The sequence below is a fragment of the Camelus bactrianus genome, chromosome 32 (genome assembly GCF_048773025.1).
Source record: "Camelus bactrianus isolate YW-2024 breed Bactrian camel chromosome 32, ASM4877302v1, whole genome shotgun sequence".
Lineage (NCBI taxonomy): Eukaryota > Metazoa > Chordata > Mammalia > Artiodactyla > Camelidae > Camelus > Camelus bactrianus.
This window is the reverse complement of record NC_133570.1, coordinates 20,487,166-20,512,352: the sequence shown is the minus strand read 5'-3', so window position 1 is coordinate 20,512,352 and position 25,187 is coordinate 20,487,166. Positions and strand designations below refer to the sequence as shown.

The 25,187-nt window shown below is 43.9% G+C and overlaps 1 protein-coding gene across 8 annotated transcripts in view; it reads right to left on the bottom strand.

Moving 5' to 3' along the window:
* RNF185 (ring finger protein 185) overlaps positions 1 to 23,526 on the bottom strand; it is a 30,205-nt gene extending 6,679 nt beyond the window's left edge. Inside the window, exons 1-7 of one of the 8 annotated variants that reach the window (XM_074356730.1) lie at positions 23,369 to 23,524; positions 14,933 to 15,015; positions 10,897 to 10,984; positions 7,222 to 7,445; positions 4,608 to 4,626; positions 2,418 to 2,530; positions 1,018 to 1,072 (exon numbers count right to left, since the gene is read on the bottom strand). In XM_074356730.1, the coding sequence (XP_074212831.1) occupies positions 1,018 to 1,072; positions 2,418 to 2,530; positions 4,608 to 4,626; positions 7,222 to 7,445; positions 10,897 to 10,928 (443 nt within the window). In that variant the 5' untranslated portion in view covers positions 10,929 to 10,984; positions 14,933 to 15,015; positions 23,369 to 23,524. Of the gene's footprint in view, positions 1 to 1,017; positions 1,073 to 2,417; positions 2,531 to 4,607; positions 4,627 to 7,221; positions 7,446 to 10,896; positions 10,985 to 14,932; positions 15,016 to 23,368 lie in introns of those variants that run through there. The other 7 variants (XM_045513963.2, XM_045513965.2, XM_074356729.1 and 4 more) reach the window with 7 other exon arrangements.
* Between the last annotated feature and the right edge of the window lie 1,661 nt (positions 23,527 to 25,187).

The following is a 25,187-nucleotide window of genomic DNA, read 5'->3' as shown; positions in this document are numbered from 1 at the left end:
AAGTAATGTTAAGGCTATACATCTGAACACTAAACAGCCATTAAATAAAGTATTAAAATCTCAAGATATATCATGAAATCTCTCTCCCTCTCTGAGAATGTATGGGCATATCTCATTTCATCGTGCTCCACAGACACTGTTTTTTTGTTTTTTTTTTTTTTTTTACAAACTGAAGGTTGTGGCAACCCTGCATGGAGCAAGTCTGTTGGCGCCATTTTTCCAACAGCATTTGCTCACATTTGTCACATTTTGCTAATTCTTATAATATTTCAACCTTTTTCATTGTTATTATGTTTGTTACAGTGATTTGTAATCAGTGATCTTTGATGTTACTACTATGACTTGTTGAAGGCTCAGATGATAGTATTTTTTAGCAATATGGTATTTTTAAATTAAGGTTTGTACATTTTTTTAGACATAATGCTATTTATTGCATATTTAATAGACTATAGTATAAACATAACTTTTATATGCACTGGGAAACCAAAGTTTGTGTGACTCGCTTTACTGTGGTATCTGCTTTACTGCAGTAGTCTGGAACCGGACCTGCAGTGTCTCTGCAGTCTGCCTACAATCCCCACAAGGGCAGGGTCTTCACTGTGTTCACTGATGTATGTATCACCAGTGCCTGGAATGAGGCCCAGCACACAGAAGGCACTAAATACAAAATGAATTAAATTTTAAAAGAGGCTTGCAAAACAGGAACCAAATATTGTAAAAATAAAAATGCATGCTTACACATACATCTAGCTATAAAAAACACACACACATAAACAGATCTACAAAATTTGTGTGTATAGGTAACTATAGAAAAACAGAAAAGAAAATAGACCAGAACGTTCCCAGTGGTTATCTCTGGATGGTGTGAATATTAGTTATTTTCTCCCCTCTTTCCCTTTCTGTATTTTGCAAATTTCCTCTACTTTTGTAGTCAAGGAAAAAAAAGTGTAGGGTCAAAAGGGAAACTTCTAAAGCCATGAACTCATTTCTAGAAGCTTCTCCTAGAATTTTCCTCACCCCTCTGTTCTCTGGCTCTGGCCTCTGTCCTTGAGGACGGGGTGGGGTCTTCTCTCTGAAAACAGAAATGATGTAAAGTAAGTCTATTACGAAATGCTTCTGAGCTGGTCCCTGAATGGACTGGGAGCATTTCACCAACAGGGTCAGGGCCACAGCCCCCTTTCATGCCCACCACATGAACTTATGCCAAATTAATACTAACTCTGTTCCACCTGCAATTGCTTTTCCTTAGTGTGTAGAAAACCAGGGAGAAAATCCAGTTTTTACAAGACGTTCATCAGATGGCACGCAGCCCACTCCTCTCACAGAGCCTGACCCAGACTAGTTATGACGGCCGGCCAGACACCTTCCCTGGACCTGTGTGATACAGGGCTCACGGACGTCAAAACTCCCAAGTCTAAACTGAAACAGAGGATTGCCCGTAGGCAGAGCCGGCTGAGATTCAGGGTCTCTCTGTTCTGCCCCATTACCTTCAGCTCCACCTCCCACTACTCCTGGGCAAGTACTTTACATGATTCTTTTTGCCTCTGGGTCCGAGCCCCTCCCATCACTCATCCCAGATACTGGACCCACCAGGCACTAAGCGGGATGGTAAGACTGAGGACAGACCTTACTCTTGAGGTGCCCATGGTTTTAAGAGGGCTACAACCAGTCACAATACAGGGTGGGAAGAGACTTCTTTAATAGAGGTGTCAACTAAATGGAGTGGGAGCACAGGTAAAAGCAACTAACGTGGGGAAGAAAGGCCACTTCAAGGAGGATGTAACCTTAGGACTGCTCACTGAAGATGGCAGAAGGTGGAGGACGAGGGGGTCGAGCAGCTCTGGGGAGGCAGGAGAGGCAGAGGGACAACAAATACAAAGGCTAATGAAGGTGAAGGGTAAGATCCTTTAAGAAAAGCCAATATATCCAGGTACAGGGCATGCTGGGGCGGGCTGGCCAGGAGTCTGGGGGGTGTGTACGTGTGTGAATGTGTGTTTGCACGTGCCATGCACTACACTATGAAGGCTCTCAGTACTTGTGTCTGTAGAATGCCAGACCCACCCACAACTCCATTTCCAGAAACCTCAAACTCCACAAAGCCTCCTGGACCCGTGTCTCCTCCCCTGTCTATGTCACTGCTGAAGCAACCCCTCCCTGCAGACCCTCCTGCTGACACCCTGCTCCCAGGCTCCTTCAACAGCACCGAGCACACCTGTGCGCTGCCCAGCACACTGCCTGCCACTGGCAGACGCTCAGGGCACATCTGTATTACAGCCCAGCAAGGGTGACCCGATCCCCTCCCCTCCTCGCAGGCTCCCATCTGGATCCCCAAACTGAGGACCTGCAGGCACTACGTGAAGGGTGGAGTGAGAGGTGTCCAAGGGGAGGAGGGGGTGTGAGGGGCGCCACAGCCTCACCTGGGGTCCTGCTGCCCGGTGCTGCCCCTGCCGTACAGCGGGATGACCTTGTCACGGCTGATGCCGGCTTTGCAAACTGGACACACCTGTCTGTTAGGTCTGGTCTCCAACCACTGCAAGGAGAGAAAACCGCATGACGGCACAAACCCACCAGAGTGGTCAGTCTGAGCCAGCAGAAGACACGGACCAGAGGCCGCACACTGGAAACACCAGAACCAGCAGGGAACACCTTGAGCAACCCAACTCTCTGCTTCCCGCTCCTGGCGCTCAATAAATATTTACTAGTGGTGAAATCAAAACTGCCTTTAAATGCCATCATAATTAAACAGGCTTCTTCATGCTTCGCTCTCTTGAGGGGCTCCCAGCAATATGGCAGGAAGGAACTGCAAGCCTGGAGCTGTGTCAAGAGGCCTGACAGATCCAGCCTCAGGTTAGGCCGTGGGTACAGCAATAATAAACTGTACACCTCCACCTTCCCTGAGGGTCCACTGTATGACCCTGGCAGTCAGATTATTATTATTTTTTCTGTGTTTCTCACTTTTACAGCATTTCCTCATTAACTCTGTATTTCAGACACCAGCATCTGGGCCTCAGCTGACCATTTTCTGGTGATTTACTACGTGCTAAAGAATAGATTTTTCTTCTTATCTAAATTTGCTTAGTGTTTTTTATGTACTTTCACTGATTTTCACATTGTACTATTTCTTTCAAAATTAAAAACACCAGGTGAAGATGGAGGCGGGGGGTGAGGAGGAGTGGAGAGAAGTAGAGAGATTTGAAGGTGCTACATTACTGGCTTTGAAAATGAGGGCCGGGATCATGAGTCAAGAGAATGCAAGGACATGATTTCTCTCCCAGAACCTCCGGAAGGAAACACTCTTGCTGACACCTTGATTTGAGTACTTCTGACTGGCAGGACAATAAGATAATAAGTCTCAGTGTTGTGATAAGTCATTAAGTTTGTTGAAATTTGTTACATCAGCAATAGGAAACTAATATAATGCGTCAAAAGAAAGGGTCCAAGAAAAATACCATAAACTTCTAACTGTGAACAATAAAACCACAATATTCTTTGGGGAAAAAAGAAAAAATTAAAAACACTAGAATCCTATTTGGGGTTTTCCAGCCCCTTTGACTGGTTATAGTAAATCATTTTGTTTAACTTTCTCAAAAACAAAACAAAAATGATGAAAATGTATTACCTGTAGTGTCTTTGTAGACATTAAACAATTATATATATTCTCAACATTTATCTTAGAACATTAATGGCATCTTTAGACCCAATGATACAAAGTTTATTATATAAATGTGGACCTAGGACTTCAGGGCCAAGAAGAAGGCAGCATTTAAAGATTTTATATCTTATTTCCTTTATCTCACTGTTAAAAAAACTCAAAAACTTAAGTGTTATGAGCTCTTCATAAATTTAGAGCAGAAATGTTCCACCAGGTTCCGCTGGGGTCAGAATGTGCAGCCCTAAAACTAGCGGAAACCCAAACCTGTCTTGTTTCCTCCAGTTCTCTCTCCCACTCAGGTTCGGAGGCTCTAGCAGGCTGGAACTTCTGTCCTCCCTCACATTCCCAGCCACCTACTAGTGTGAGACTCCACTGCCAACAACCATGGAGACACTCAGCCAGCGCTGATTATTCACAGCCAGTTGTGAATGCCAAGCCCGGCTCTGTCCCACCAAGCAGGCGCCTGGGTCTTGGTGAAAACTTACTAAGTGGTTTTCATAATAATCAAAAGCTGGGAAAAGAGACTCTTTCCCTTTCATAAAAGTTCTCTGTTGAGTTTCCCTCTTCTTAACATTCTCAAGACCTTTAAGGGTGGAGGGGATTTTTGATACAATAGGAGTTACTTTTTATAGAGGCACAATCTCAGAAATAAAAACCTAACAGGCTATCATATCTAACGTACAAATGAGAAAGTGAGACCCAGCAAGATGGAAGCCTGCCAAGGCTACAGAGGCCATTGGTAGCAGAGGCAGGAGCATCCCTCCCAGGTACCACATTGACCCCCTGTTACATCAAGTGCTGTCCGTGGTCAAATGTATAAAGAGCTGGGGGGAACACAAGCAAATGAGCCCACAAGCAGGGGAGATTGCAGATTCTGACGGCAGTCTCCTGAGACTAGAGGTGTCTTGTGCAACCACAGCTGATGAAAGACAAAGTAAAATGAAATGCATCTTACCTGATGTAAACACGGCCAACTGCCAGAGTCCCCAGGGCAACCAGTCATCAAGGAGGAAAGAGACAGGGGAAAGGAAGAAAAGTGATTTCATTAATAGAAACACTGGATATGGTAGGAACAGGAAAATGGGAAGACAGCATCGTACTGCAGAGCACTGCCACCGCACTGAGGGTCTGCAGCGATCACTGCTTTCAGAAATTAGAAAAGACTGAGCTCAAGTCACAGGAAAAATGAAGCAATGGAGACAGGACCCCAGTCTCCACCCCTGGGATCCCACTACTTATGAAGACCCCCAGGTCCCAGACCATCTCAGACCAAGCTTCTTTACAAGGTGACCTCTGAGGGGTCATGGCCTCTGAAGGAATCCAGAAAAGCTAAGGATCCTCTGTGCAAAAAAATCCACGGGGGCATTCTCATGCACAGGCACACACGTACTATTTTAGACTCGATTTCAGTTGGTTCACAGCCTCCTTAGGCTCACAAGGGAGGTGTGGCTCTAGATCCAGTTTAACTGCATATGCAAGCTGCCCTTAGCCCTGAAAGCTCTGCTGGCAGGAAGGAGCCTCAGAGTTCAAGTCTACTGTAAAAACATCTTGAAGTAATGGGAAGATGGGGACGCTGCTTGGCAGAAAGGGCGGCTTCCAGCTTAGAGCGTTACACTAGAGACACTGCTGCCCAGCCTGTCACTTCAAAAGCAAGGGAACCAAACGCAGAAACATGGAGGAACTCGCCTACCATGCCAGGACCAAAAGTCTTCTGACTTCCGTTTTACTGCCCCTCTATCATCCAGCACTGAGTGCAAAAACGACATTTACAGAACTGAAGAAGAGCTACTCTAACTCCAAATTTAAATTTTTTCTTGCTCTCTTCATCTATCCTTTCATGCATGTATAAAATATCTACTGCGTGTCTACTATGTGCCAGGACAGCGGAAAATGTAGACACAGCTTCTGACCCTCACATAATGTAACTTCTCTAGCTAAGTAAAATTTTGACTAGGAGGATAATCCCTTTCCCAATTACTGAACCACAGTTTAGTCTCACAGTCCAGACACACAGCCTCCTTGGATGTAACAGACACCTGACACCTGACTCCAACATAAACCTTTCAGCTCCATCCCAAACTGAGCAGAGGGCACCCAAATCATGGCAGCTCTCCACTGGGGACTTCCCTTAAGGGCCGTGGGGGAGAAGTGGAGGTGCCCTCCCTCAGGGGGAAGCTCCGGATTGTAACAGTGATGCTGATTACCCCCATCCATTAAACAGCTGTGGCTGAATAGAGTTTCATCTGTCAATGTCACTGAATGGTCGTCACACTACCCTTTGAGAGAGTGCAGTTACCTCGCTTCACAGATAAGGAAATGGGTAGAGAGGGGACAGCAGACACGCTTAGGGACAAACCACTCAGCATCTGTTTCATTTCAGAGTCTGTATTCTTACCAATGGTAAGCTGACTTAATTCTTAATTCTTACAAATCCTTGTTTTATGACACCCCAATCATAAAACTGGGGCATCTCCAATTTCTAGGAGAGAGCTGATGACAACAGTTTCTGCATAAAACTTAATGATTAGGGCAAGAGCCTCCAGAACAAAAATCTCTGCCCCATTCTGTTCATTCACCAATAAATTTATCTTTTTCACTGTTGCCAACTTAAACTCCCTTAAATGTTGCTTAAATGACCCTTTCTTCATCCCACTTCCTTGCTCAAAAATATTCAATAGCTCCATGTTCTGCTCAGTCAAATCTGGGTGTGATACTCTGGCCCAATCCTCCCTGAACCAGTCTTGGTGCCTCATATCCCCTTGCCCATCGCACCCGCGCACAGTGCCATCAGGGAGAACAGCAGCCTCAGGCTCTCAGACGAGCCCAACAGTGCATCTGCCTGTCCTGAGAAACTGCCTGCCTTGGGGTGGAACCCACTCTTTGCCTTACCTGGCTGACATTCTCACCCCTCTAGTTATCCCAATTTGCCCTTCGAGGTCCAGCTCAAAAGAAAGAGAAAAAAACAAAAAAATCCAAAAACTCTACTTTCACCCAGGTTCTCAGAGCCAGTTCTGGAATGGACACTGACTCTGCCACTTCATTCTGATATGCATAAAATACAGTAAACACTAGGACCATGGTGAACATGTATTATTTATTATGCACTGTGTGATTTTCTACGTCTTTTATACATTTTGAGTCATTTAATGTTCCCAAACACCCCTGTAAAATGAAGCACCGTGTGTGTAAGCACCTGGCCCAAGGTCATCTGGGAGGGAAATGGTGGAGTCAGGATTTAGAGCCAGGCAGTCTGGTCCACAGTCCTTGCTCATAACCACTGTGCTATAGTGCCTCTGGCTCGTGTGGCAAGTGGCATGGAACAAGTGCTCACTAAGGTGAATACTGTCACTCTGGAGATGGGGACAAGGAGCCCAGGGTGGGGACAGGATTCGCCCAAGGTCATTCAGCTTAGCAGCGGAGCTGGGATGAGAACTCAGGTCTCCTGCCTTTGGGCCTGAGTGCATCAGGACCCAAAGTGGGTGGGAAACCTTCTGCTCCAAAGCTGTTCATGGTCACAACTGTTTCTTAACTTGGCATGTGTCCTCTGGGGCAGTGGCAGGGGTACTGACCAGAAGAGGTGGCCGCACAGGCTGATGACGGCGTCCTTGGCTGTGTCCAGGCAGATGTTGCATTCGAAGGTGCTGTCCTGCCCTCCGCTCTCTCCAGTGCCATTGCTGCTGCCACTGGGCCCCCCTGCACTAGAGTTCTCAGGGGACGCAGAGGCCGAGGGCCCCTTGCTCGCCATTCTTGGCTGTCAGCAAACGCTGAGTGAAGATTCTTCCCCAGGAAAACCCTGAAAGGCAGAGAGTCTGTGATCCATTTCTGCAGGCCACTCCCCTGGTCTCCATGCCAATACCCCCATCTTCTCTCAGCTCCGTAAGTTCAGATTATGACTGAACCCCTGGGCAGATGTTCCAGAAGCTGACAGTTGTGGGGCACCACCCAGAGAGCAATGACTCAGAAACTTCCCACGAACACGGCCTAGACTGCACCACACAAATGCACAAACTGCACAAATAGAGAGCAGCCTCCAGATGGCTCCCCCTGGGAACTAGGACCCTGTCTCATTGCCTTCACATTCTTCCAGGATCACCGCCCAGGCGATAAACACATGCTCAATCAGGCTGAAAGTTCACAGGCTATCCTCTAACTCTGAAAGGCCTCTATGTTGGCAGGTGAATCTGCTCAAGCCAGAAGGTTGTGACTGGTATACAGCAGAAAACAAAGAAAAGCCTGTAACAGTGAAAGGTTAGGAAGCCAGGAAGGACCAGAAAGGTCATGTGGGCTAATGCCTTCCACACTGCAATCTTTCGCATTCCATCTGTCAGGTTAGAATACCACCTACCTTATTTTGTCTAAATCTATCAACTTTTTAGCTCAATACATTTAAGAGGAGGCTTCTATCACTGCTGAAAATAGGTAACACTGCATTACCTGCCGTAAGTGAAAGGTAAGTATAAACATAACGAAAGGAAATCTTTTATCCTTTAGGAAACTGTGGGACCTTTTGGCTGATTGAGGAATGTGAGACTCAGACTGTGGGACTCATGACACTCAGTATTCAAACCACTACTATACGACCAACAGACCAGGCTAGCCACTAAATGCCAGGAGAAACAGACCACTGTTTACTACCTCCTCCAAATCAAAGAACCCCCAGGAGCTGAACAAGAAGGAGCACAGGAACACCACCAAAGGATACTCAGAAATTCCAAGCGGGAAATGCTAGCTGGCTACCAGTCAGAGAACCGGAGGCTTGGATGCTGGTCCCAGTTGTGCCTCCAGCTTGCTAGGTGGTTTTGGAAACCTCTCTCCTCCCTGGGCCACAGTTTTCTCATCTGTAAACTAAGGCACTGGACCACATGGTCTTCTAGGTGTCCTCTCCTAGCTCTGAGACTGTGTCGCGCTGGGTTGCTGGGTCATGTCACCCTTGGCCTCCAAAGCAGGCAGCCCTGCCACACATTTGGGACTCACCGCTGCAGTACCAGAAGACCACCCTGATTTCAGCTTCCAAAGTACGGGGAGGTAAGGACCAAAAAGCCACAGTCCTTTCAGACTCAGAAGTCTTCCTATACACCACGGACTCAGAACTCTAGACTCACGAGTGTCCCTCACCACGCCAGCAGCTCAGTGACTTGAGCAGGCAGAAGAGGCTGGCTCGCCACCACTTTTTCACTCAGTTACATCATTTTACATAATGTCCCAGAAGAGTAGCTGGCTGCCAGCAGCACTGCGCCTTGCTGGCCTCGGCTCTGAGACCTTCCCCATGACCCCACACTTCCTTCTCTCCATATATGTCTGCTCCCTTCTTTGGAGGATGGAGCCCGCTTGGAAGGCCCATGGTATGGCCTTTGTCATTCCAGCTCAAGTACCCAACCTATGAGTTTCTTTAAAAAAAAAAAAAAAAAAAGAAAAGAAAAACTTTTTAAAATCAAGGACTAAGCACATAGATGTGGAAAGATAAGTCAGTCTCTCCTGATGTGATGCACTGACAAGTATATAGCACTAACAATGAAGCATCCTTGCCATAAAACAGACTCTAACCAGGGCTCTAAAACGAATTACCCATTACAGAAAATATGGGGCACAGATGCATGTGTTAACTTCACAAAGATACAATCAGGAAATCCAGAATGCAGGACTTTCTACAGGACAAACAACCAAAGTTCTCCAAAAAATAAACAGTAATGGCAGGGTGTGGAGTCATAAATTGAGAGTTGAGACATACCAACCACCGGCAGTATGTGGATCTCACTGGAACCAGATTCACACAAACCAATTGTAAAAGTAAGTTTGTGAGATGACTTGACAAAAACTGATTTAGCCTGGGTATTAGTTATACTAAAGAATTATTGTTCATTTGGGGGGGTATGATAATGGCACAGTGTGATGTTTTTAAATTTTTTTCATCTGGTAAAGATGCATGCTTAAGTATCTATGAAGGAATGATAAGATGTTTGGGATCTCCTTCAAAATACTCCAGGGGGAAAAGTGAAAGTGGAGAGAAAAGATGAAGTAAGAACAAGGAAGTTGATGGTTGTTGGAAACAGGTGGTGAACTGCATTAGTTTATTTTTGTGTGTGCTTGAAAATTTCCATAACAAGAAGTTTCTTTTTTTTTTTTTAAAAGCAGGTTGGAGAAGAGTCTGTGTATGAATTTACTTAGGTGAGAACAAGTGAAGTATATAAATGAGTATACATTTACACATTTATAAAGAAAATGTCTAGAAGGCACACACTAAACTATCAACAGTTATTTCTGGGATTAGGAGGGCTAGGGAACTCTGAATTTTATATTTTTATCCTGTTTCAGTGTTTTATGACAAGTAGGTATTACTTTTACAGTAACATTTTTGAAAAAGTAAACTGTAAAACATATGTATAATATTAATTTGTTACAACAATAATGAATATAAGTATTAGAAAATGTCTTTGAAAATGTGGAAGAATATACCAAATTATTAATAGTGATTGTCTCTGTACTGGTGGGGGCTTAGAGGCCTTTCCTGTTTATAAAACTGACATTTTAACCTGTATTAATTCTAAAATCAGACAAATTAATTTACATTAAAAACTTTTCCCCCCAAATGTTCCAATTCTCCCAAATTCTGAAAGGTTCTGAGTTGAAATCCTGGCTCCACTACTGACTAGCCATACAGCTCTGGGTAAATCCCTTGATGGCCTGAATATCTTTTCTCACTTGAAAAATGAGGATGTCATACATCGTGCGGGGCTGCTAAGGACGCCATGTGAGACAACACAGTGACCTGGAGGACCCTCCAGGGCAGGAGGTTCTGCTGCTGCTGGGAAGATGCACGCACCCACCACCCACCCTTGTTTACTGCCCTCTCCACCCCCTGGCCCAACAAGGCTCTGTACTTGCATTTCCCTACACGTGGGTGTAAGGGAACAATAAAGGTCATGGTAGTGTCAGGGTAGGAATGGCCAGGGGACAGTAACAGGTCAGCTCACAGTATGCAGGGAACTGCGGTATTACAGAAGGCCAGGCACTGGGATAGGCCTCCATGTCCCAGCTCTAGGCAGACCGTATCACTCTCCTTTGGAGACTGACCGTGTAGTCCCTACCTGGGTTCTAGAGCTCCATCCTGGTAGGCACTCAAATATTTGCTGAGAGAGTGGGCACAGGCGTGTGTGACCGATTTTGGTCAACTCCCAGGCTGGCTGTTCACGTAACCTCTCTTTGCAACACATCCTGGGTCCCGTCACCTGAGCCTCCTCTCTTACCTCCTACCTCCCCTCCTGCCCAGGAACCGCATGCCAGAGCAGCATGGCAGAGATGAGCAGCCTTCCCTGGGAACCGTTCACTGAGTACCTGCAGAACAGAATGTTCCATGAGGACCCAAAAGGACTGGGACACTGGCGCAGAGAAGAGAAGGCCCTGGTAAGCTCAGGAACTAGACAGAGTAAAAAGGAAGCAGGCCCTGGGCATAGCTGAGCGGCCACCCTGCTAAAAACTCCTGGTCCCTGGAGGGACCTGGATTTGGACCTAAACACTGAGTCACCTTGTTGTGGCTGGTTCTGTGTCCCTGTCCCTACCCTGACCATTCTTCACTCCTGATCTGAATCTACTTTCTAGTTTTCATAGCACATTCACATCCACTACCACTTCTGACCCTCACCCCATTTCACAGAGGAGGACATCAGACCAGGATGTTAGAGGACTTGCCCAAGCCAGGCCATCATACATGTAATTCTGTGCCCAGTTCAGACTTTGCAATACAACAGCACTCTTTTCACTCTTACATTTTACTCCTTTAACATACAGCTTTACAAAATTAAACACCTGGCCTTTGTTTTTCCTCAAATTCACTGTGCAATGCTCTACCTTCCGTATTCTTTGAAGTGAGTACAAAGCAAAATCACTACTCATCCATTTATGCATTAAACCAACAGCTCTCTAGCACCAACTACACGCCAGGCCTGGGGCTACCAACTATGGGGTAGGGGTCATAAGGAAAAGCAAGACCATGTTGAGCCCCTGGAGTCCAGGACAGGAGCTAACTGTAAGAAGTCTTAACAAGGCGCTCCACCAAACTCGCCTGTTTTTCCTAAACAAGGCACCCTCCCAGATTTCTGGTTCCTAGACCCCCTCAGTGATTTAAATAGGACCTGGAACTGGACAGGATCCAAGAATCTATATTTTTAAATAAGTGTCCCCAGCTTCCACTCCAGATAGTCCTCTGATGAGGAAGAGTTTTGGAAAATCAGCTCTCAAACAGGGGAGGACTCTGGGAACATAGCACAGCAAAGTTTGGGAGGGACAATAACCTCAGGGCTTCTCTTCAGAATACACCATCCCCAGCAACAGTCCACAGGGACTATGGAGAGATCAGATAATCTTGGAGGGTAGGGGACAAGTCTGCTGAGATCTCAGACAGGCAGGCCAGCACCTGGTCTATCTGGGACAAAGCTGACCATTTAAGGAACAAGTTCACCTCTTGCTTTGAAAACCATTCCTAAATTTGAGATGTCCAAGGCAGCACATGTGGTGCTGGGACTAAGGCAGGTGTGTGATACTTAATAATCCCTTAGGAATGCAGAGCCTGGCCGCTGAGGCTGCCTGACCCAGCACCTACACTCTACTACCTGCCAGAGCTAGCCTGGCCCTCCTCACAGGAACTGAGAGAGGAAGAGAAAGCAAGAGTTGCATATCCCTGAAGGAGGCCCCCGGGAACTCAACCTCAGGAAGAAATCTCTTTGTAGTATTCCTGTGTTCAGTTCTCAGGTTCTAGAGCTGCAAACATTCATCATCTGCCTTCTCTGCCCCTTCAACTCTATAAATTCCTGGCCCAGGTGTTCAGAGGTATCTGGAAATGTCAATCCTAGTTATGCATATTACAAATTTGGATGATAAATAACTGGCATGATCTGAGAGGTGACCCAGCAGAGGTCCTGCTCCTGTGGGCACATGCTTGTTCACGTGGACGCCTTCCACCAGAACAGTGACGTGTCCAAGCCCGTTATCACTGCTCATTAGGCCACTGCTGGACCACATGTAGGCCAAGATGGGACCCACATTCCAAGAATGTCTACATCACACTTGCAGAAGGTTCGAGTGGGAAGAAATCTGAGTAAGCTGACTGGAACTTGGAACACACAGAAACTAGCCCCTAACATTTTGGAGTCTAAATGGAGTTGAGGTCCTCGGCTAGCTCACAGAGGGCTGGCCCTCAAATACAAGACCAAGGGCATGAGTGGCCTTTCAGGTCCAGAAGGACAGAGGAGGCTGAGAGTTGGTCTCTTTTCCTTAGGGCTGCACTGGTCCTTTTCTCTGGTACCCTCTACTCTTCCCATCTGTTCAACCAACCCCACACTTACCTTCAAAGATGTATTCATGATCCTATTTGCCAGACATTCAAGGCACAAAGATAAAGGGTTTCAGCCTAACAGGGGACACAGGCAAGTAAACCAAAAGGGCAGCCCAGTGTGCTACGTGCTGACAGTGGTGTGTACAGAGTGGTGAGGGCAGGGCTTGCTGGGGAGGATGCAGACACGGCACACAGGACAAGTGGACAGCTCAATTTCCAAGTTCATTGTGGCTGGAGCCCAGAGCACATACGGGGGTGGGAAGGCAGCAAGGGCTGGGACTGAGGTATGAAGAAAGGCCTAGAAGGCCTTGAGCCCTTCAGCCCTGGCTTGTCAGGCTCATTCCCTGCTGAGCCACCTAACCCAGACCTGCCTAAGCTTCCAAAGAGTTCCGTGATTCCAATGTCTCTTTCTCTCCCCATCCAGCTCCCATTCCCTGGCTAAGTAAACTGATACATTCACGCAATAGATTACGAGGCCACTAAAACGTATGCTTCCATAAAGATTTTGCTTACATGGGGATTTTAATTACATAACATAATGTTAAGTGAAAAAAGCAGGACAGAAAATTGTATACCAAACTGAACATACTGTATGATACCAACAGGTTAAAAGATACAGAAACAACTGGTAGGGCCCCAAAATATTAACTGTAGTGGTCCCTGGTTAGTGGAATCATGGGCAAAATTTTAAAGTTTTTTTTACGCTTAACTGTTCTTCCCATTTTTCCCATAATAAATACTATGTTACTAATACTCATAAAAAATCTGGGAAAATGCTAAAGGTCCCGTATCTTCAGATCTCAGCAGGGGACAAAAAGGAAAGCAATCAAATGAAAGAAATCCACACTAAAGTGTGATGATCCTTAGCATAATATCCTCTCAGAAATTTTCACATTTAAAATTTTCATTTATATTTTTAATAAGAAACACATTCATATGGCTCAAAATTCAAAAGGTACAAAAGGATATAGACTGAAAAGTCTCTCTCTCCCATCCCTAGAACCTAGTCACCCTGTTCCCTGCCTTGGAGACCAAGGTCCTAGACTATCCCTTGAGGACACATTCCAGGAGTAGAAATGCTGGGTCAGAGGGTAGCTATACTTGTAATTTTGACAGATAGTACCAAGCACCCTCCAGAAAGGATGTGCCAATTTTCACTCCCATGAAAAATACGTAAGAGTGGTTCCTTTGCTCATCCTTGCCAATGACATGTATATCTTCCAAACAGAACATATGCTAAGTCACATGAGAAATACAGCGAAATTTTGGCAGTTTGGACAGATACTTGAAGTTCATTAATTAATTATTAAAATCCATTGTGTTCCATGCACTGTGCTAGGCCCTAGAGATAAGAATCTCCAAATATAACACACATCTGAGTGGGAATTCTAGGCTCAGCTGTTCCTACTTTTTCACATTGTCTTTCATTATTTCTGAATTAAAAGGTTTTCTTCTTTGTTTCATTTTAAGCTTCAATGGTTTTTCTCAAAGCTTACCAGGTTTCATAAGAAAGGGTGGAGCAGGGTTCAGCTTACCCTGGCACAAGCTTTTGAGAAGTCATTCAAGAGGCCTTCTGCCATCCCTTATATCACTGTCTTAAATGTGCCTGAACTTTTTATGGACTTTTGACCTTAAAATTAGCATGGCACAGAGGAATCTGATGGTTCTGGGTTCAAATCCCAGCTCTGACACTAACTCTGTGACTTCAGTCATTATTTTCTCTCCAGGCCTTTTTTACTCAACTATAAAATGCGGCGATTACCTTCCTCACATGACAGTTGTAAGGATTAAAGAGAGAAAACAGGAAGGGGCCAGCACAGTGCCTGCACACAGTAAGTGCTCAGAAAGTGTTAATCCCCCTCTGCCATGAGGTCTCGCAGAACACGCACACACGGAACACGTAACTGCATCTTTATATTCCCCACAGAGCTATGCACTCAGCTGGTACTCGCCTTACTTGCTGAATGAATGAGTCACAACTTCCTTTTCTGAATGAGCATCGTTCCTTGAAGGCACTGTAGGTGAGACATCAGAACTGTGTATGAGGAAAGCCAAAACAGGACATGCTTAGTTTGATCCTGGTAAGATCAGATTCTCCCCACAAGTGTGAAAATAAGGAGGCACTTGTATCTATCATCACTGTGAATAACATAGGCTAACACTCTGCTCAGTCTTTTAATGAATTCTCATTTAATCTTTACAACCTGCCTTTGAGGTAAACACTGCTGTACCATCTTTAGCATCCCTGGGAGGTCAGATTAAGGCTCACAGTAGTTAGGTCACTTGCCCACAGTCACAGGGCCAGTAGGAAGCAAAGTTCTCAACTCCCAAGCCAATGTGCTTAAGCACCTCAGTGATTTGTTCATGTGTCTGTCTCCTCAAGCCCTGACGCAGGTTCCAGGAGCCTTATTCAGCACAGGGCTAGACACCTCAAGAGCACCTCATAAATATGTGTGGGGTGATGAATGTGATGCCCAGGAGTACTCAGAACTGTGCAACTCAATATGAGTCAATGTAGCCAAATGAAGTTGTAGAAAATCAGTATTCTAAAAGAACAAGACATTCTTCAGTGATGCTTTCCAGAACTGGAAATGTTACATAACTGTTTTAGAATAGTTTTTTTTCTTATGTATTGCCCAAAACAAATGAAACAAATGGAAAAAACCCCAAAAGATCAGGGATATACAACCAAAAAAAGGTTGAGGTTTTCCCAAACTGGTGCCAACTTGTATTAGACAATGCCAGTCTCAGAGAGGATTAATTATTCATTGAACTGTCTTGCTCACTCTAGTTAGACACCTCCTGGAGTCACATGCACATTTGTCAATAAATGATGGGAATTTGCTAATTTCAATTCAAACCAATGTAACTGGATAAAAGTGTATTAACGAAAGATTGTCAGACTAGACAGATCCTAGTTAAGGGCTGTGAATTCAGTAAAGTACAACGAAAGGAACAATCTGCAGCCAGAGGACCTAGTCTAACACTCTGCTCTGCCACTCAACTAAGCCAGGGCCCTCGCCCACAAATGGGGTAATTGTGCCTATCCTTCCTTTGTTATCTGAAAAGTTTTCAAAGTGACAGTTTTGCTTTTGTTTTCACACAGTCAGTAAATCTTTATTCAATTCAGTTTCTATAGAATCTCATTAATACAAATTTTACCCGAGGTTGAGCTAAAGACCTCTGAAGTACTCTACTCTACAGTACTCTACTGAAGGTAGAGTATAAAAAGAAAATGAGTAAGGTCGACGACATTTAACCAATTATGGAGAAAACTTTCTAAGAATTTCAATAATATCAGCATATACTTGACAAAAACAATGATCTCGCTTCTCCTTTCAATAGAAGGCCCCACGGAGGACCACCAGGAGAGCATGCATAAGACAGACCAACCATGGCTATAAACAATAAAACCAAAATGGCATTGCTTTAAATAATCTGTAATACTGACTTTTACAAATTAGGCTTGTGCCCCAAGCCACCTCCATTAATTGTGCTTATTGTCAGTGCAGTCTGGGAAACATTTAGAGAATGTCAAGAACAAGACACAACAGTAAAAATAAATCAGACTCGGTTCTGGTTCCTGCCCTCAAGAAATCCATGTCCTTGTCAGAATTTAACTGCTATTTTTTAAAAAGCGCCTCGGTGGGGACGGTATAGCTCAAGTGGTAGAGCTCATGCTTAGCATGCAGGAGATTCTGGGTTCAATCCCCAGTACCTCCATTAAAAAAATAAATAAATAGACGTAATTAGCCCCCCCCAAATAAAATAAGTAAAATTAAAAGTGCCTCACACTGAGAAATTCCTCTGCAGAGATAGTAGTGTTAATTAAAAGAAAGAAAGAAAGAAAGAAAGAAATTCTCCTGGGCTTTTGCCTAGGAGGCACTTTCGCATTCAGACAGCTGTCCATCTTTAAAACCCCAGCCATGTTACAGCAAAAGGCACTTCTGAGAGGCAACTGGGGGTGTGGATATTAAACAGCCAGGAGCTAGAGAGATGACCACAGGAGTCAACCTGGCGACTGGTCCCAGGACAGACAGCCAGCCTCCCTGATGCTACTTTCACAGAAGCAGACACGGCCGCTTCTGATCTGTGTGTGTCCTTAGGCCAGCTGGGTTGGGTGACAAGGACACCACTACCCAGTGGTGCTTTGCTCCCACTACTCAATGAAATGAAGAGATGGACCCATGCCATCCCCAATGGGTTGCATCCACGAGGGCCAAGTCTGAGAATCTTAGGCCAGAAGCTACTTGGTGGCTTTCCTCTACTTTAAAAACTACATTTCTGGCAATAAATTTTCAGATATGACTCCAAAGGCACAGGCAATAAACTAAAAAATAAACAAAGAGACTTCATGAGAATTTAAAAATGTTGTGCATCAACAGACACAATCAACAGAGTACAAAGGCAACTCAGAGAATGGGAGAAAATATCTGTCAATCATACACGTGAGGGATCAATATCCAGAATATATAGAGAACTCCTAAAATTCAACAACAAGAAAATGGACAATCTGATTCAAAAACGGGCAAAGGACTTGAATAGACATTTCTCCAAAGAAGATATGGCCAATAACAACATGAAAAGATGCTCAATATCATTAATCATTAGGGAATGCAAATCAAAACTATGAGATATCACCTCATACCCACTAGGATGGCTACTATCAAAAAACAAACAAACAAACCCAGAAAATAACAAGTGTTGGTGAAACAGTGGAAAAACTGGAACCCTTGCGCACTTTTGGTGGGAATGTACAATGGTACAGCTGCTGTGGAAAACAGCGTGGCAGTTCCTCAAAAATTTAACAATAGAATTACCTATGATCCAGCAATTCCACTTCTGGTTATATACCCCAAAGAACTGAAAGTGGGTCTTAAAGAGATATTAGTACACAATTGTTCATATCTGCATTATTCACAATAACTAAAGCAGAGGAGCAACCCAAGCGTCCGTCAATAAATAAATGGATAAGCAAAATGTGGTATATAAATACAACGGAGTATTATTCAGCCTTAAAAAGGAAAGAAATTCTGACACATGCTACAACACGGATGGATCTTGAGGACACCATGCTAAGAGGAATCAGCCAGCCACAAAAAGACAAAATACTATAGGAGTCCACTTACATGGGGTATTTAGAGAAGTCAGAATCATAGAGACAAAGTACAACTGTGGCTGCCAGTGGCTGGGGGGAGGAGCGAATGTGGAGTTACTACTTAATGAGTACAGAGTTTCAGTTTTGCAAAATGAGAAGAGTTCTGGAGACGGATGGTGACAGTTGCACGACAACACAAACATACTTAATACCACTGAAGTGCACATCTAAAATGCTTAAGATAGTAAATTTTATGTTATGAATATCATACCACAATAAAAAAAATTGAAAAATAAATCCCTACATTTTCACAAAGGGTTATTTATTGTATGATTCCCACACAGGAAATATCTACAGGAGGCACATTCACAGAGATAGAACGTGGATCAGGGGTTACCAGGAGTTAGGGTGAGAGGAGAACAGGCTGTTATTGCTTAATGGGTGCAGAGTTTCTGTTTAGGGTGATGAAAAAGTTTTGGAAACAGAGATGATGTTTGCACAACACTGTGAATGTACTTAATGCCACTGAGTTGTACGCTTAAAAATGGTTAAAATGGTAAATTCTGTCATGTGTATTTTTACCACAGTAAGAGTTTTCAACCTGTGCTCCCTATTAAAAAAAACAAACTAGATTTCCACCCACTAAGAACATGCTGAGTGTTATAAACATTACATCTATACCTTAAGACTTCCTGGCTTATTGACTTATTGGATAAGGGAACAGTTAAGTAATGTATTAGAAGTCAAGCTTACAGAAGAGGCTGGCAAAAACACAGAGACATCAACATAACGTTAATAGGAAAAAGCAAGCTATAAGAACTATGTACAGTGAATGGTTTCAACCATTAAAAATGTTACCTGCTGGGGGGAAACAAGAAAGAAAGAAAACAATTGCAGTAAAGGCTCTTGTTAGATACTGGAGCTAGAGATGACTGGGGAGGATGTGTGTATATGTGTGGGGGGGTGCTTTTCTGTATTTCCCAAAATGTCTAATGTGAGCATCAATTACTTTCACAATTAGAAGCACTGGGGTGTGTGTGTGTGTGTTGAAGACAGTCTACATAGAGCCGAATGCTCTGGGGCCGAGAGAGGCTTGGGTGCGCTGGTAGCTCTGCCCGACAGGCAGTGGCCCAAGGCTCTCAGTCCTGAGTGTTGCAAACCACCCGCCTCCTCAACTCCCTGCCTGTGACCAGACAAGCACAACAGGAGCTCCCAAGTGAAAGGCTCCTCTAGTGGTCTCGTCACATCATGGATGATGCTGGTGCACCCCTTTCACTGGACACAGCCACCCCAGCTCTGCATGGTCAGCAGTGGTCAGGGCTGAACCAATCTTTGAATGGTCAGCAGTTTCAAATGGACAAGTCGGTCTGCACTTCAACAGGTCCAAATCCAACTCCATTCAGGTAAGGGAGTTACTGGCATTGCCTCAGATCCTGCAGGTCAGCTCACTCCGAATAACTTCAAGGGGTTTCAGGGAATCTGCAAACTCTTCGAATATTTACATGTAAAATTGTACATGTTGACAAATAACTCAATGACAAAATGGGCAAAGGATCTGAACAGACATTTCTCCAAAGAACATACACAGATGCCTGAAATGCACATGAAAAGATGTTCCACATCATCATCATTAGGGAAACGCAAATAAAAACTACAATGAAATTCACACCCACCAGAGTGGAAATAACAGCAACAATAATAAAGACAATAGCAAGTGTGGAAGAGGATATGGAGAAAATGGAGCCCTCTTATACTGCTAATGAAAATGTAAAATGGTGTAGCTGCTGTGGAAAACAGTTTGGCAGGTCCTCAAAAAATTAAGCAGAGCTGCCATATGAGCCAGCAATTCCACTCTTAGGTATACACACCTAAGAGGGTTGAGAATATGTTCAAACAAAAATTTGTACAGGAATGTTCACAGCAGCATAACAACTAAAAGGCAGAAACAACTTAAATGTCAATCAACTGACGAATGGATAAATGAAACACAGTTTGCCCATACAGTGGAACATTATTCAGCCATAAAAAGGAGTGAAGTACTGATACACCTGACAACATGGATGAACCCTGAAAACTATGCTTCATGAAAGAAGCCAGACACAAAAGGCCACATATCATGTAGTTAGTGGTTGCTGGGGGATGGGAAGAGGGGAGAAGAGGGAGAAACTGCTAACGTGTACAGGGCTTCTTCCTGGCATGATGACAATGTTCTGGAATTAAGATAGTGGCGATGGTTGCATAACCTTGCAAACATACTAAAAACCACTGAACAGTATACTTTAAAATGGTGAATTTAATGATACGTGAATTCTATCAAAAAAAGATTTGAGGGATCTCCTACAAAATAATTGGCCAGTTCTCATCAAAAGTTTGCAGTCATGAAAGACAAAAACGACTGAGGAACTGCCTCAGATTGAAAGAGACTAAGGAAACTTGGTACTAAATGCAAAGTGGGAAAGTGGACTAGATCCCGGAACAGAAAAAGGACATAGTGGGACAAATGGCAAAACTTGAATAAAGCCCATAGATTAGTTAGTAGTACTATATTATTATTAAATTATTTAGATAATTTTATTATGGTTATATAAATGTTAACATTAGGGAAAGTTGGGTAAAGAGGATACAGGAAGTTTGTATATTATTTCTGGAAGTCTCAAATTATATAAAAATAAAAAGTAAAAAAAAAAAAAATGTACACAGAGCAGGTTAGGGGTAGGCAAATTTTTTTCTGAATAGCACCATGTAGTAAATATTTCAGATTTTGTGAACCATATGGTCTTTGGGGCAATTACTCAACTCTGCTACCAAAGACAGTATGTAAATTAAAAGATATGGCTGTGTTCCAATAAAATCTTATTTATGGAAACTGGAATTCGATTTTCCTATAATCTTTGCATATCACAAAATACTATTGTTCCTTTGGATTTATTCCCCACCATTTAAAAATGTAAAACCCATTCCCAGCTCACAGGCAGTGGGGTCAGATTTGGCTGACAGGTCATAGACTGCAGGCTCCTTCTATAGGTCAGAATCTGTCAGTATGCTTCAATTCCAAAAAAATAAGGAGAAGCTTCACATCAATTAAGTTTGGCAACACTAGGTTAAACAAGGTTATGCATATTTCTTTATTGCAGGACATCTCAGTGCCTTTAATATGGTACTATAAACTGAGAAGCTCCAAGAAGGGATAATGATATGCAGCTTTTTTCAAACTTATTTTTATCACAGAACATTTTTTTTAGAGGCATCTCTTCAGACTAGTGGCCTGAAGAATACATTATGGAAATGTGGGCTTAGGTACTTTTTTATAAGGAACATTTCAGATTGAGAAGTTTTAAAGACACTACTAAATTAAAATCATTTTACTCAGCACCTGGATAATATCTGAATAAGCATTTCACAACTTTTAAAAAAAATTCTAGGAAACACAAACAAACAAGGCAGGAAGGTAAACAGAGGTAGGAAGTCTTGGCTCAAACTCAACATTTTTTTGGCAGGGGGATGTCAGCAGAATTGGGACATAATACGGAACCTCTGCTCCATAGGGCAAGATAAATATTCTAACAGGTTTTGAAAAAGTGATCTGCTTGGAGTTTTGTAAATCACAAAATAAGGAGCTTTGATGTTTAACTAGAAAACTAAAGATATGCTAGAAGCATTAAACGCAGATTACACGTGAGGATGAACTGGCAACCAAGTCCATCAGAGGACTGGTTTTTAAGTGTGGATGGAAAGTTAGCCAACAGATTGCAAAAATTCTCCTGGCAGACACAACCTCTATACAACACACTGCTGGAGAGAGGATTAAAAAGGGATTTACGTCCTGGGGCTGGGGGGGTGGGGGTGGCTGGTGGCATGAACAACCTCAAGGGGTCCCTTTTGACCCGGACTCTTCAATTCTGTGAGTCCAAAGAGTTCACTGGCTGCTTCTGATCAGATACAAAATCTTCAGAGGCATTTCCAAGTTTTTCTAAGAAAATAAGCTACAAACGGATGGAGTTGGGACCCTGCTTAGTTATTCATTCAACAAACACTTAAGGATCCCTTATCAGATGGGCCATTCCAAAGTCCTAGAACAGAAGGATGGTACATAAGACAATCAGGAAGAGATTACATAAGTTCAGATACACTGGCCTCACTTCTAGAAGATGCAGGCCGAGGGGACGGAGATGTCAAGAAAAGAGGACAGAAAAAAAAAAAAAAGTCAGCACCAAAAAGACTCAAAGTAACTACTCAGAATTGGGCACTTTCAAGTTGAAAAGGACTTCGATTTAACACCTTAATAGCTCCTACAACTGGGAGTTCACTATCTTAGGAGGCAATCCATTCCACTGCTTTCGGACCAACATTAGGTTCTTATATTCAATCAAAATCTTCTCTTCCTACAGAATCCACCTATTGGTTCTAGTTTCTGCCTCTTTCAACCACAAAGATGAGGTAGAAGCTCTCTTCACCATAACAATGTTTTCAGTTTTCAATGACAGTTCCTTTCCATTGCTCTCTTTTCTGGGCTAAACACCTGCACCCCCCTCCTCCCTTTTTTTTCTCTCAAATATCCTGAACAAGTTCCAGCTGCCTCAAAGCAAAGAATGGCCATCTAGTACTCATAACAGGAAAGCACTTAAGATCAGTGGTATTCAAACAACAGTATGCAGAGGACACCTGAGGAGTACGTTCAAAATGTGGTTCCGACCTAGATTTTGAATCAGAGGTCTTATTCGAGACCTGCATTGTAAAGTACGCACCCGAGGGCATTTTAAAGCAGAGGTTGGGAGACTCATTTAGAGAAATACTGCCCTGTTTTACAAATAAGGAAACCGAGGCCCGACACAGGCAAAGGACTTGGCCCAGAATGCACAACTGGCTGTCGGCGGCAAAGTCTCCGATCCGAGTCTCTTACTCCCAAACCCAACTCTGTTCACCACGCTTCCGGGCCTCGACCTCTCCACTGGGGGCAAACTCATTAAAAGGACCTCCACATGAGAGAGGCAGACTCGAGTGGGAATCAGAAAGAGTGTCAGAGTGAGTCCCTGCCTGGAAAGCTTGTGGGAGCCTTTTCCCGTCTCGGGGCCTCAGTTTCCCCAAACTGTAATCTCTGGACGGAAGACCACAACACCAGCCTGAACTCCCTTCTGGGACGGAGGAGAGGAGGGCAGAGCCGGCTTGTTGTCTCTGCGCCCCTGGGCTCAAGTATCGCAGTCCGTAGGCCCGGTGAAGGCGGAACCTGGTCCCCTGCCCGCGTCCCTCAACCTTGACGGCCCCTGGCTACCGCCCCCAACCCCTCATGTACCTGCCTCTGCTCAGCTAACGCCGCCGAGGCCGCCCCAGCCTGTCCGTCCGTCGGCAGCCCAACCAGTCCCTCCACACGGTCAGCTTGTCCGACCAGACCTCGGACCCCTCCTACGCGGACTCTGGTCAGCTGACGCAGAACCGCCGCTCTCCGAGGAACTTCCGGCCACAACCGGAAAAGGTTGGTCCGCCGCGCTGTTCTCCGGCCCAGATACTGGGCTCTAAGGTTCCGCCTGCTGGCAGGAAGCGAAAAAACACTGGAGCCGTTTCGCAGCTTTCGGAAAGCCTAGGTCCGGGCAGGGAAAGGACCAGACAAGCTTGGGACATTTTTGTTGCACCAGAATGTGAGGATGATGAGAATCAGGATGATGGGACTATGTCAAAGGACATAGGAGCTAACTTGAAGAAGATCCCACTGGCCAAATCGGGGCAATTGGAGCATCAGAATACATAATGATAACAACAGAGTATAACTAACTGGATAAAATGGTAACCCTTGAGTCTTTATTGATGTAAAGAAGAGATAAATAAACAGGGCAGAAGGGAAATTCTTCCTTCTATTAGATTGCCAATTAACAAATATGATGGAGTTAGAAAATCAATAGAGTGGTAAAACTACAGGAACAGAATGTTTACACAGTAAAGGGTCTCCCATAAATTACATACTGATTACAAAGGGAAAATAGTCGTTTTACAGAGGTATTACCTCGCAGAACAAGGGAATCAAAATGATCAAAGTTAACATCACCAGTTATAGGCCAGGTAAAATAATGTGTCTCCTAGTAACATGTGCTGAGAAAGACACATCTCTCCTGTGGTATTGCTGTCAAAAATGCACCATCCCCAAGGGAAGAAAATGCATAACCCACATCATATCTCATGAGGAAGGATGACATATAACCAAATCCAGGACATTGTCAATATCCTGAAAGACAGAGAAAGGCTGAGGAACTGTTTTGATTTAAAGATGATTAAAGAGGCATGACAGCAAAATGTGGTGTGCAATTCTAAATTAGATCCTAGACTAGGAGGAGAGGAGACAGAATAGGTATAATGGACAATATTAGGACAAGTGACAAAATTTGAATATGCACTGTGGATGAGCTGTTAATATTTCTTGTATCAATGTTAAAATCTCTACATTTGATCATTGTATTGTGGTTATGTTAAGAGAACATCCTTCTTGTTAGGAAATATTCCCTAAAGTAGGGATAAACGGGCACAATGTCTCCAACTTAATTTTAAATGATTCAGAAGAAAATGCATATGTATATAAATAAAATGATTAAACAAATGAGGCAAAATGTAAACAAGTGGTGAATCTAGGTGAAGGGCATATGGGAGTTCCTTAAATAATTTTGCAACTTTAAGTTTGAAATGCCAGCTAAGGAAGGTTTCTTGCCACTCGGTTCTACGAGGATTGAATTACTAGCCACTACAGTTGCTGACCTTCACCACATCACAAAGGGAGTTCAGGGCGGAGAATAGCAATGAGGCATTCTGTGCTCTGGGAAAACAGGCCTTCGGATAGTTAGATATTTTCAGAAGAAAATTTTAGGAACCCAATTTCTTGCATCTTCCCATACTTAGAAAGACACTAAAATTGTTAACTGAGATACATGTTCCTTGTGACAAGCAGCAACCTTCTACTGAGATGTGTGCTTGATTGCACATACCCCTTCTCCAAAATCGCATGTATACCTGCCTCCCCTCTGCCCACCTCTTTGAGCAGTTCCTCAGAATTCTCTAACAGCCTGTGTCCCCCAGGGCTATAGTCCTTAGTAAGTTCCCAAATAAAACTGAAACTCACAGCTCTCATA